Source organism: Nycticebus coucang, chromosome 15 (genome assembly GCF_027406575.1).
Source record: "Nycticebus coucang isolate mNycCou1 chromosome 15, mNycCou1.pri, whole genome shotgun sequence".
Classification (NCBI taxonomy): domain Eukaryota; kingdom Metazoa; phylum Chordata; class Mammalia; order Primates; family Lorisidae; genus Nycticebus; species Nycticebus coucang.
Window position 1 is genome coordinate 840,490 of NC_069794.1, and position 13,227 is coordinate 853,716.

A 13,227-nucleotide genomic window follows, 5' to 3' on the forward strand; every position below is an offset into this window, starting at 1 on the left:
GGGGAGTGGAACCCAAACTTTAAGACAGAAACCAGTACAGATGGGTTCCCCTGGAATAAAGGTGAGCAGAACCCAAACTTTAAGACACTTTTCAGAACTTTTTCTAAGTACTTCAACCAGACTCAATAAGGACATTACCTCCCTTTAATTTAGATCTGCAAAGTAATTTAAATAGTAACAATTTCACTTAAAGATTTATAAAACTAAGTCATAAATTTAAGCTTTCCATTCTACAAATAAAAGTGAACTTAAAAAGCTATTTGTTTTCAATATTAGTGAAAAGGTGCTGATTAGACTAATTAGACGTTCATTAGTTCTTCATCCTATTAATGTTCAATTTTTTTTTTTTGTAGAGACAGAGTCTCACTTTACCGCCCTCGGGTAGAGTGCCATGACGTCACAGGACTCACAGCAACCTCCAGCTCTTGGGCCTACGCGATTCTCTTGCCTCAGCCTCCTAAGCAGCTAGGACTACAGGCGCCCGCCACAACGCCCGGCTATTTTTTGGTTGCAGTTTGGCCGGGGCTGGGTTTGGCACCCTAGGTATATGGGGCCAGCGCCCTACTCACTGAGCCACAGACGCTGCCCTAATGTTCAATTTTAAAAAGATTTAGGTAATAAACGGAAACTTCACAAGCCAAAAAAAGGATATTCTCTAAACTGGAGGATCTGTGCCTGGACGTGGTCCTCGCAGACCTGGCGCAGCTGCTTGTACAGTGTCGGAGAGACTTTATGGGAGCAGAGATTTTCTACAGCCTAAAACAGAAGAATGAAATTAATTACTCAGTATGAGCAACACATTGTTTCTTAAAACAAAAACAAAAACTACTATGTGCATATATAGCTGTAATGACAACACAAAGGCAGCCTCCTCTTGGTACACTGTGGTTAAGCCTGTGGGACCCTGGGTGTTGGCCAGCGAGTACCACCCCTGCACCCTGGACCTACACCCCTCAGCCTCTCTATAGCTTTGTCAGTTGCGGGGTCTTTGGAAAGTTTTGGTCTCACAGACCTGTCCTTGACGCTCCAACCCCTTAGTCCAAGGCACAGTCACAGAAGAGGGATAACTGCTGTGTGCAACCCCGGCTGGAAGACCAGAAGTGCTCCCCAGTGACCACCTCCCCAGCAGAGAGGAGAAGGAGCAGGGCTCCAGCTCCCTGCACTCACAAGGACAGTGACTTCCCTGTGACAAGCAGAAGGGAAAGGGCCACTATCGCTGGGTGACACTGCTATTAGTGTCAAACAGGACGTGCTGTTTTCTGCCATGTCACCAGCTGCTGGGTGTTCAATTTATATAAGTTTTGTGTTAATAGAGAAAGAATTTTTTGAGGCAGAAACATTTTTCTTAAAATATTTTTACCTGTATCAAGGAAATACACTTTCTACATTCTTACCAGTTTTAATAAATTCTCCTTTCAAAATCTCATGTAAAAAAGCAGAATCTCATTCAATTCAAATATGAAATATTGTGAAAAGGAAAGTGGTTTTTATATTAATAAGTTTTGAGCCATTTAAAAATTGTAGTGATATATATACAAAGTAAACACTTTGGATAAAGATTCTAAATTTAGGGGCCACGCACTTGGCTCATGCCCGTAAGCCCAAGACTCCAGGAGGCTCAGGTGGGTGGATCGCGTGAGCTCAGGAGTTTGAGACCAGCCTGAGCAAGAGCAAGACCCCAACTCTACAAAAATAGAAAAACTAGCCGGGCATTGTGGTGGGTGCCTATAGTCCCAGCTACTCAGGAGGCTGAGCTGAGAGGCTCACTTGAGCTCAACAGTTATGAGCTCTGACACCACAGCACTCTACCCAGGGGGACAGACTGAGACTCTGTCTCCAAAAAAAAAAAAAAAAAAAAAAAAAATCTGAACTTAACCCAAATATAATATTCCCCTAGGAATAAAGGCAAATTAAAGTTTTATAAAGGCATTTATTATAGTAATGCTTATAAGTATCCTAACATACCAAATGTTAGGAGAGCATATTGTTCTCTCCTAACATTGCCAAGATAAATAAATACAGTAATTACTACCACATAAAAGACATGCATATTTACAAAGATCAAAAGGGAATGCAGAATGACAAACAATTATAATCCTATTTTCTTTTTTTTTTTTCCATTGGATATCTTACATTTTATTTTTTAAAATCTTGTAATTTGACAGATAATACGCAATTCTTTGCTAATCCTATTTTCTAGCATGTTTATCATCAACATAATTATGAGAGAATACAGACCTTCCCCTACATTTTGTCTTACCATTGAAATAAGGAATTCCTATCCACATTCCCTACCCACATTCAATATTCTACATCTTTAACATTCAAAGACCTAACACCCTTTCTCTCTTCAAATAACAGGACAACCCTATGACAAAGGTTTTGCTGCAACACTTAATCAACAGTGAGCCCCACAAACATAATTATGAAAAAATAAATCTTTTTACACAACATGTGAAGAAAATATACTATCTTTGGTAAAAAAGAAAAATCAAAAGAAACTTAGCAGTATACTACCTTCACAGAACAGTTACTCCTTAGGACAATTTTCTGAATGCTTTAATTCCTAAACCAAAATCAATATCCTTAAAATAATCTTTTCCTGGTTGAAAGATGTTTCTTGTGTGTCTTTGTTTCAGTCCTCCAATTGTCAGCTTTAGGAGAAGATGACAGAAAACTAAAACTTGAACCTATCAGCAACTCTGTATCAGCCAGGCACATACCATTTACATGAAGCACACTGAGATAGCTCTTGTTCTTAAAATCGAGAATGTGGGGATCTCGGGAGCTCTGGGGTGACAGATTTGCTAAATGCTCAGTCCTGCCGTGGGCCCCTCGTCACAGTGCCTCAGCTACCTCAGAAGGAGGCGGGCTACCTCTCTCTCCACCAACCCCACCACCTCCTTGCTGGCTGGCATCCCAGGAGACTTTTTGACACAGGACCTTCCTTCCCCACAGTAAAATTTTGAGAATACTATTTTGAACTTAGAAACATGCTCCCTGCAAGGATAAAATACTCAATCAGATGGGGACAGTGTACTTCATGGCAGTGGGCTCTGGCCATGAGCATTCTACAGAATCATCCACGAGAAAAAGAATGTACTCCAATAATTAGAGGTGGAGAAAAAAACAGCATTTGGACTCCCCTCCTATTAGTACAAAGATGTTTCCCTATGTAAACTTAGCCAAGTTTTTATTTTCCCCATTATAGTCTCTTCTCATAGTGTGGCTACATTCTAATCAGTAGGTTCTTCAGATGATTGTCTGGGCACAGACAAGTGTATTAAAATAAAGGAGGCATGCATGTGAGTGTCAAATGCTCGTCTATTTATAGTGTCAAGCTGCCACTGGAAGTGTATTCACTGCTACTTAAACAAAATGCTTCCTGTGGACAAGGCAATCCTGCCCTCAGGTGTGGAACAGAATAAGACAGCAAAATGAGCCCTGGGGTAAGACTGAAGTAGGGCGGCCACTTCTGGAAGGTAGTCTGTTTCCTGTAAAGATCCTCAGGGCTAAAGTTGAGGTTAGAAAAAAAAGGATAGAACACTATCACAGACTCAAATAAAGGAAACAACACAGGTGCCAGAAGTTACTGATGCAGAGGAAGGGAGAAATGAAGGCACACAAACAGGCTGCTCTGCCCCTGGAACACACCCCATGACAGTGGGGGCAGCTGGACTGCAGGGTCAGGCCACAGGGCACAAAGCCACGCTCTTCACTCATAGCACAAGTTAGGAGGCCAGCCCCACGGGAGCAGCTGGGGACTGCTCCAGGGCTGTCTACACTGTGCACACAGGCACTGCTGTCCAGGGGAAGAGCTCTCTGACCTTGCTTGACCCCAGGCTCTAGCCTGAACAAAAAAATGTAAACAAGATGGAAACTAAATGAGGACTCAGACCTCAGTGAGAGGAAACAAAGGAGGTGTCCCAAGGTAACAGCTGTCAGGGCACAGGTGGCTGATGGCTGTGTCACCAGCGTGGCAGGTGGGCTAACAGAGTTACAGGGAGGAAACTGCCTCCAATCACTACTTTTCCTGAGATGAAAGCTGCTGAATTATGAAATCCTTTCTTTTAGGCTTGATATCTATCTATCTATATTTATGTATTTTGTAGAGATGGGGGTCTTGCTATGTTCTTCAGGCTGGTCTCAAAAGATCTTCTCTCCTTGGCCTCCTGAAGTGCTGGGATTACAGGTGTGAGCCGCTGTGCCCAGGTGAGACTGATACATTCCAGTCTGCACATTTTCCTGTTTCTGATAACTTAAGCGCTGAATTCGCTCTTGATTAACTTACTTTCTGAAACTGTCCATCAAATGATGGGTCTCTTTGCCCACCATTTTTTTCAAACCTTTTCACTTTTCTGAACTGTTTTAGCAATCCTATCAGTACATTTCATATCTAACTCCACCACCATTCTCCTCCGCTGAGTTATCACCAGAATAGACATTTGAGAGACGCTACTCTGTGACTGAGGAATGGCAGGTGTGGCTTTCTTCAGATACCACAGTCCTTTCTGAGAGTTTGTTTGTTTTTTTGAGACAGGGTCTTGCTCTGTCACCCCTGATAGAGTACAGTGGCATCACCATAGCTCACGGCAATGTCAAACTCCCAGGCTCAAGCGATCCTCTCATCTCAGCCTCCCAAACAGCTGAGACTACAGGCACCTATCACTATGCCCACTAGTTTTTCTATCTTTAATAGAGATAGTGTCTTGCTCTTGCTCAGGCTGGTCTTGAACTCTTGACCTCAAGCGATCATCTCACCTCAGCCTCCCAGAGTGCTGGGATTCAGGCGTGAGCCACTGTGCCTGCCCCGAAAGGTTTGTTCCTCCTAGCTGAAATCAACATTTAGCTTCACTCTGAAACTCTTCTTGAAACGTAGTCTTCAGTTTTGTTATGTCAGTAAGCTGATGAGTAGGACTGAAACTTAAGAGACACAGAAGTGCTCCTTTAGGAAATTAGTTATCACAGACCTAAATGCTTACCTTTAAAGCAAGCAAGAAAAGGGCGGCGCCTGTGGCTCAGCGGGTAGGGCGCCGGCCCCACATGCCGAGGGTGGTGGGTTCAAACCCGACCCCGGCCAAACTGCAACAACAACAACAAAAAAAAAAAAATAGCCGGGTGTTGTGGCGGGAGCCTATAATTCCAGCTACTTGGGAGGCTGAGGCAAGAGAATCGCCTAAGCCTAGGAGTCGGAGGTTGCTGTGAGCTGTGTGACACCACGGCACTCTACTAAGGGCAATAAAGTGAGACTCTGTCTCTACAAAAAAAAAAAAACAAGCAAGAAAATCTCTAGGCCTTCAAAATACTCTCCTGCTCACATTATAGGAGGACAATGACGGGGGGCATGTGTAAAAGGACTTTCACTTCATCACCATACTTTGAATCTGCCTTTTTAAATCAGACAATAACAAACGGAAACAACAGTCTGGCTGAGGCAGACACACAGCAAGTGACAATGTTTATAGGGTAGGAGCAGCCTTCACAAGGAGATAAGAGACCTCACTCGGCAGAGACCAAGCAAAACAAAAACACAAAATCAAAACCTTTCAAACTCTGCCAAAGAATCTTCGTGAAATACCAACTCTCACCAAAATATATTATCATATGTACCACCTAAGCAAAAACACTTTATTTTGAGTAAAAGCCAAATCAAATGTACCACCTACTTTATCAGAGATAAATCACTTCACATTTACTTTTCTCATTTTTCTCACTTGCTTCCAGAAGATCAGAAGCAGTGTCAGCAGTACACTCAAGACTCTACTGGACGCAGAAGTCTGCCTGCCTTGGAGAGAGGACCAGCTGCGCACACCCCCGAGACACCCCAGAAACCTGTGAGGTCTTATCCCAGAGAAAGCAGTGACTGGCATTTTGTGGTCATCACCCCAAGCCCTTGGGACTTCCAGGGCATGTGGGAACACTGTTCACAGTAGTATCTGCAGTCACTGTTTTACAGGGTACGCTGTATAAGGTAGAGCAAAGCGACTCCACTATTTTTTTGTTGTTGTTGTTGGGGATTCATTGAGGGTACAATAAGCCAGGTTACACTGATTGAATTTGTTAGGTAAAGTCCCTCTTGCAATCATGTCTTGCCCCCATAAAGTGTGACACACACCAAGGCCCCACCCACCCCCCTCCCTCCGTCCCTCTTTCTGCTTTTCCTCCCTCCTCCCATAACCTTAATTGTCATTAATTGTCCTCATATCAAAATTGAGTACATAGGATTCATGCTTCTCCATTTTTGTGATGCTTTACTAAGAATAATGTCTTCCACTTCCATCCAGGTTAATACGAAGGATGTAAAGTCTCCATTTTTTTTAATGGCTGAATAGTATTCCATGGTATACATATACCACAGCTTGTTAATCCATTCCTGGGTTGGTGGGCATTTAGGCTGATTCCACATTTTGGCAATTGTAAATTGAGCTGCAATAAACAGTCTAGTACAAGTGTCCTTATGATAAAAGGATTTTTTTCCTTCTGGGTAGATGCCCAGTAATAGGATTGCAGGATCAAATGGGAGGTCTAGCTTGAGTGCTTTGAGGTTTCTCCATACTTCCTTTCAGAAAGGTTGTACTAGTTTGCAGTCCCACCAGCAGTATAAAAGTGTTCCCTTCTCTCCACATCCATGCCAGCATCTGCAGTTTTGAGATTTTGTGATGTGGGCCATTCCCATTGGGATTAGATGATATCTCAGGGTTGTTTTGATTTGCATTTCTCTAATATATAGAGATGATGAACAGTTTCTCATGTGTTTGTTAGCCATTCATCTGTCATCTTTAGAGAAGGTTCTATTCATGTCTCTTGCCCATTGATATATGGGATTGTTAGCTTTTTCATGTGGATTAATTTGAGTTCTCTATAGATCCTAGTTATCAAGCTTTTGTCTGATTGAAAAGATGCAAATATCCTTTCCCATTGTGTAGGTTGTCTCTTTGCTTTGGTTATTGTCTCCTTAGCTGTACAGAAGCTTTTCAGCTTAATGAAGTCCCATTTGTTTATTTTTGTTGTTGTTGCAATTGCCATGGCAGTCTTCTTCATGAAGTCTTTCCCCAGGCCAATATCTTCCAGTGTTTTTCCTACGTTTTGTTTGAGGATTTTTATTGTTTCATGCCTTAAATTTAAGTCCTTTATCCATCTTGAATCAATTTTTCTGAGTGGGGAAAGGTGTGGGTCCAGTTTCAGTCTTTTACATGTAGACATCCAGTTCTCCCAACACCATTTATTGAATAGGGGTGACTCCGCTATTTTAAGAAAAAACAATGGGGCTGCAGACACCAGAGCGTCACATCTTCAGGAAAAAAGGAGTAAGAAGCCTTAGTGGTAAGGCATATTTTATTATTTCAAAGACCCAGAGGGACTTCTGCTGCTGGTCAAGACAGAGTGAAGGGAGGGGATCAATCTTTTGCCTGAAGTGAACAGAAAGCCAAGTGACATATACGAAGCACCACTTTAAAGGTACTGGGCACAAGCTGTGAGAGCTGTCTGAGCGGTGGGAGCACAGACACCCCCACTGCCCAGGCTTGCTGACAGGGCTTCTGGGCTTTCAGGCAGCCCCCACGTTACTGGGCAGGATGAGGGCCGGAACGGAGTAAGAGGGCTACACAGGACCTGGACATGAGCTAGGAGACCTCAGAGGATGCCATGAGCATTAGAAGAGTGCCACCTGCACTCTCCTGTGTGAGGAACCCCCAAACCAGAGAAAGAACCGGCCAGAACAGGAAGACCTCAGGGTAGGGCATTCAGGCAAGCCTCACCTCCAAGTTGGGGACAGAGCCCCTGACACGACCCTGCTCTAGCCCTGCCTGACAAATCTGAGAAGCAAGACTCAAAAAGATCAACCTGTTTCCAAATAATTTGCGCCAAGAACAAAGGCCAAAAATATTTACAGGAATATAAAAAAATATCCAATATACAAGTTAAAAAATCACAACACTGGACATCTGATCAAAGATTATCAGACATGCATAGGAGTATGAAAATACAATCTATTAATGAAGAGAAAAATCAATCTGTCAAACCAGCCCAGAATTGACTAAGAGGACAGAATTAGCAGATAAAGCGCAATAAAACAGTTCTTACTATCACTGCATTCCAATTTGAAAAGTTAAGTAGAAACACAGAAGACATGGAACAAATTCAAACTAAACAGCCAGGGAGGAAAACGACGTGTGAGATGAAAATTACACCAGATGCAAAATTAATAGATTAGACAGTGGACTAATAGATTGCAGATAGTGGACTTGAAAAAACAAGGCAACCCAAACAGCTCTGTATCTACTCAAGAAAGTTAAGTTTAAAACCTCTCTACAGTGGCTCCATTAGGGAATTCTCTCAAACATCTAAGGAAGAAATAATATCAATTCAATAAAAATTCTTCTAGAAAATGAAGAGGGAATTTATGAGCCAGCATTCCTTTGATACCAAAACTGACAAAGATACAAGAGACAACACAACCCTGAGATCACAGAAGCAACATTTATGCAAAATGTTTCCAAAATGAATCCAATATATAAAAACAGGTAACATATCATGACTGAGTAGGGTTTATCCCAGGAATGAAAGATTTAATGGTTTAATAATTGCAAAATCCATCAATTAAACTAAGAAACAAAACTCATTTGATCATCTCAATAGATGCACAAAAAGCATTTGACAAAATTCAACATTTACTTCTCATAAAAACTCACAGGAAACTAGGAAAAGAAGGCAACATTTTCAACCAGATAATTGGTATTCATGGAAAACCCACAGCTAACACCACACTCAAAGGTGAAAGAATGAGATTTCCCCCAATGTCAGGAACAAGACGAGGATGCCCCCTCTTCCCACTGCCATTAACAAGTGTACCAGAGATTCTAAATAACACAATAAGACAGATTAGAAAGGAAGAAGTAAAACTATCTCTGTTCAAAGAGGACATGACTGTCTAGGTAGAATATCTCATACAATCTACACAAAAATCCACCAGAAATAAGTGAGGTTAGCAAGACAGAAGGATACGAGATAACTATATGAAAATCAATTGTATTTACATATAATAGCAAGAATCAGAAATTAAGTTAAAATGCCATTTGTAATGCCATAAAAACATGAAATGCTTAGGGATAAATTTAATAAGAAATGTGTAAAACTTAACACACTGAAATTAGAAAACAGAAATTTAAAAAAACTAAATGGTGAGCTGCTGTTATTGATATACTCAGTATTATAAAGACATCAATTATCCTATTTTAGGCATTGATCAGTGTTTTTCAACCTTTTTTATCTCATGGCACACTTGAGACTATAGTTAAATTACGTTGATCAAAAAAAAAGTAAAAAAAAAGAATATACTTACTGTGCTTTGAACTTCTTTCAAAAATAATGATCTTTAAAAATTTTCTTGGCACACCTAAGATCCTCTCAAGGTTGGGCGGCGCCTGTGGCTCAAGGAGTAGGGCGCCGGTCCCATATGCCAGAGGTGGCGGGTTCAAACCCAGCCCTGGCCAAAAAAAAAAGAAAGATCCTCTCAAGGCACACGGGTTGATCACTGACCTAGACTCTATATAATCTCAATCAGAATCCTAGTATACTTTTTGGTAGCAACTGACAAACAGATTCTAAAACTTGTATGGAAATACAAAGGACAAAGAATAGCCAAAATAACTTTGAAAGGGACAGAGATGGAAGGCCTATTTCAGAACTAGTTCCACCCACTCCTATGTGGACAGCTGATTTTTTTTGACAAGGAGCAAAGGCAATTCTGTGGGGGAAGGGACAGTCTACAGCCAAGGGCATTGGAACAACTGCAAATTTACAAGGAAAACATTGAATTTTGATTCATACCTCACAATATACACAAAAATTCACTCAACATAGGTCATAGACCTAAATGGAAAACCTAAAACTCTAAAATGTCTAGAAGAAAATACTAAATATTATCTTTGCCTCTCTTTTTTTTTTTTTTTTTTTTGTAGAGACAGAGTCTTACTTTATGGCCCTCGGTAGAGTGCCATGGCATCACACAGCTCACAGCAACCTCCAACTCCTGGGCTTAAGCGATTCTCTTGCCTCAGCCTCCCGAGTAGCTGGGACTACAGGCACCCGCCACAACGCCCAACTATTTTTTGGTTGCAGTTCAGCCGGGGCCGGGTTTGAACCCGCCACCCTCGGTATATGGGGCCGGCGCCTTACCGACTGAGCCACAGGCGCCGCCCTGCCTCTCTTTTATTAGGCAAAGATTTCTTAGATATGAAAAGCACAATCAATAAAAGAACAAATTGATACATTTGACTTCAAAATTTAAAACTACCATTCTTCCAAGGACTTGGTTAAGAGAATCAGAAGACAAACTGCAGACTGGGAGAATGTGTTTGCAAGGCCACTATGTGGTGTGACTTGTCTCCTCCAGAATACATAATAAACTCAAACACTCAATAATAACAACCCAATAAAAAACTAGCAGAAGATGTGAACAGACCATTAAAGAGGACATACAGAATGGCAAATCAACACATGAAAAGATGCTTAATACCATCAGCAGGGAAATGCAATTAAAACCACAATAAAACTCCACCATGCACCTATGAAAATAGCTAAAATTAAAAAGACATACAACACCAGATTTTAAGGACATAGAACAACTAAAACCCTCATGCACTGCTGGCAGAGATGGAAAATGGTACAGGCTCTCTGATAGACAAGAAATTTCTTACTGAGGTAAACCTCACTTTCCATAAGCCCCTGATCACTTATGTGTACATGTTCCCCTGAGAGGAAGGACAATATATGTCCAGCCCAAGAATACTAATGTTCATAGCAGCTGTACTTGTGACAACTAAAACCTGGACACCCAAGCGCCCATTAACTGGTGAATGGATAAGCCAACCCCACATTGGTTGGTAACAGAAAGAAGTTACTGGCCAGGCAAGGTGGCTCAGGCCTGTAATCCCAGCACTCTAGGAGGTAATGTGAGTGGATTGCCTGAACTCAGGGGTCTGAGACCAGCCTGAGCAAGTGCAAGGCCCTATTTCCCCAAAAGAAAAAAAAAAAAAAATAGCCGGGCATTGTGGCAGGCGCCTGTAGTCCCAGCTACCAGGGAGGCTGAGGCAAGAGGATCACTTTGAGCCCAAGAGTCTGAGGTTGCTGTGAGCTATGATGCTACAGCACTCTACAAGGGTAACAAAGTGAGACTCTGTCTCAAAAAAAAAAAAAAGTTATCACATGGAATCTGAAAATCACTATCCTAAGTGAAAGGAGGAGGATACAAAAGGTTGTAAAATGCCAATTAGATGGGAGTCTAGAAATGGCAAAAAGAAACCAATGACAGAAAGCAAATCAGGGATTACTAAGGGTAGGGTCAGGATGGGAATTGATCGCAAAGGGGTCTTGGAAACTTTCTATGGTGATGGAAATATTTTACATCCTAACAGTGCTGCTGGTCACACAGCTGTATATATCTGTTACATTTATTAGGTGTACATTTTGTGTAAATTATATCTTACTAAAACTGAATAAAAAAATAAACTTACACACTTAAGTTAACACAAAGAAGGGATGCATGCTCACTAACTTGTCCACAGTAGTTCTCTGGGCAGTGGAAATACAGGTGATTTAAATTTCTATTTTTGTACTTTTTGTAATTTTTATAAGGTAATCACTTGTGTGGCTGTCAAATTTTTAAAAGCCGCAAGCCTTCTAACAGAGACGGTATCATAGTCTGATACCTAAAACCGTCTACAACAAAAGGCACTGGAACAACTGCACGTTATTAAGGAAAACATTGAATTTTGGTTTATACCTCACAACATACACAAAAATTCACTCGACAGAGATCCTGCACCTAAATGTAAAACCTGACTGTAACACGTAGGTAGCAAACCACACTGTCAGGTGAAAGAGTAACAGTTTTGTAAATGGAATTGTAATAATTTACTGGATACTTGGAAATACTCGTCACGTGGCTCTCAGAAACACACCTCCTTCTCTTCCATAATGGGATAACTTCAAATACCTGTCTGAGCCGCTCAGGCCCGAACGCCGCGAGCACCCGCGCCGCGCGCTCACCTGGTACAGCTCCTCCAGGTTGCAGCGGACCGACGTGCTGCTCTGCACGGCCCGCACGGCCTCGCGGAGCTTCTGCCACGTGTCCTGCGTGTAGTTGTCGGGCAGCCGGGGTCTGTCTGCGGGGCCAGAACCAGAGCCGCGCGTTCGGAAAGCGCCCGAGGCGCCCGCGGCCCAAGGCGGCCTCCCGGGCCCAGCGCGCCGCGGCCTCGGAGGCGGAGCTTCTCCGCGCCCCGGGCCCGGCCCGGCAGGCCCCCGCCCGGCGAGCCCTCCCGCAGGTCCCGCCGACCACGCGCCGGCCCAGCGCCCCACACCCACCTCGGAAGTTCTTGATGACCAGCTTCTTAGAGCCGCCCGCGCCCCCCGGCTTGGCGGGGCCGGAGGACAGCGCCGCGGGCTTGGTGAGGCCGTTGGTGCGGCCCACGAGCGCCGAGAAGCTGCCCTTCCGCGGGGCCTCGTCCGCCATGGCTGGGCCGGAACCGCCGCGCCCGCCCGCCCCGCTCCGCCCGCTCGCCCCGGCCCGTCTCCGCCCGGCCGGCCCGCCCAGTCCGCCGCAGTCCGCCCGCTCCGCCCCGTCCGCCCCGGTGCCCGCCCCGCGCGCCCGCGGCCTGGAGGCCCAACCGCCTCCGGAGGGCTCGGGGGCGCGCAGGGACCCCCTCCCCCCGGCGCACCGAACTCGGGGACGCGCCTCGACCCCACCCCCCTCGAGCTCGGGGACGCGCCGCGACCCTCAACCCCAATCCGAGCTCGGGGGCGCGCCGGGACCCCCACCCTCCCCCTGAGTTCGGCGGCGCGCGGGGACACCCCGCCCGGAACTCGCGGCCAAGCTGGGACCCCGGACACTCCCTGAGCTCCGGAGAGCGCCAGACGCCCTGCTAGGGCTGCGGGGCGCTGCGACGTCCCCCTTTATGGGCTTGGGGGCGCTCCAGGACAATCTCCCATCCTTAAGGAGCTCGGAGCGGCGCCGGGACGGCCCGCTTAGGTGTTGTAAATGTGCCAGGGTACCCCAGACTAGGGCTCGGGGCGCCCCGGGACAACTCCCCCGCTTGGGGGGTGTGCCGGGACAGCCTGTCCGTGAGGGGAGCGCGGACGCGCCGGGACAATCTTCCCCAATTATGGATCTGGGGTGTGCCGGACCACCCCAAGTTAGGGACCCCTGCCGCACCTGAGGGCTCGAGGACG

General features: G+C 44.6%; 1 protein-coding gene across 2 annotated transcripts in view; it reads right to left on the minus strand.

Moving 5' to 3' along the window:
* Positions 1-12,583, minus strand: part of CUL4A (cullin 4A) — a 55,042-nt gene extending 42,459 nt beyond the window's left edge. The window contains exons 1-3 of one of the 2 annotated variants that reach the window (XM_053564000.1): positions 12,364-12,583; positions 12,049-12,164; positions 652-756 (exon numbers count right to left, since the gene is read on the minus strand). In XM_053564000.1, coding sequence (XP_053419975.1) covers positions 652-756; positions 12,049-12,164; positions 12,364-12,511 — 369 coding nt within the window. In that variant the 5' untranslated portion in view covers positions 12,512-12,583. The remainder of the gene's footprint in view (positions 1-651; positions 757-12,048; positions 12,165-12,363) is intronic. The other variant, XM_053564001.1, reaches the window with a different exon arrangement.
* Positions 12,584-13,227: the final 644 nt, after the last annotated feature.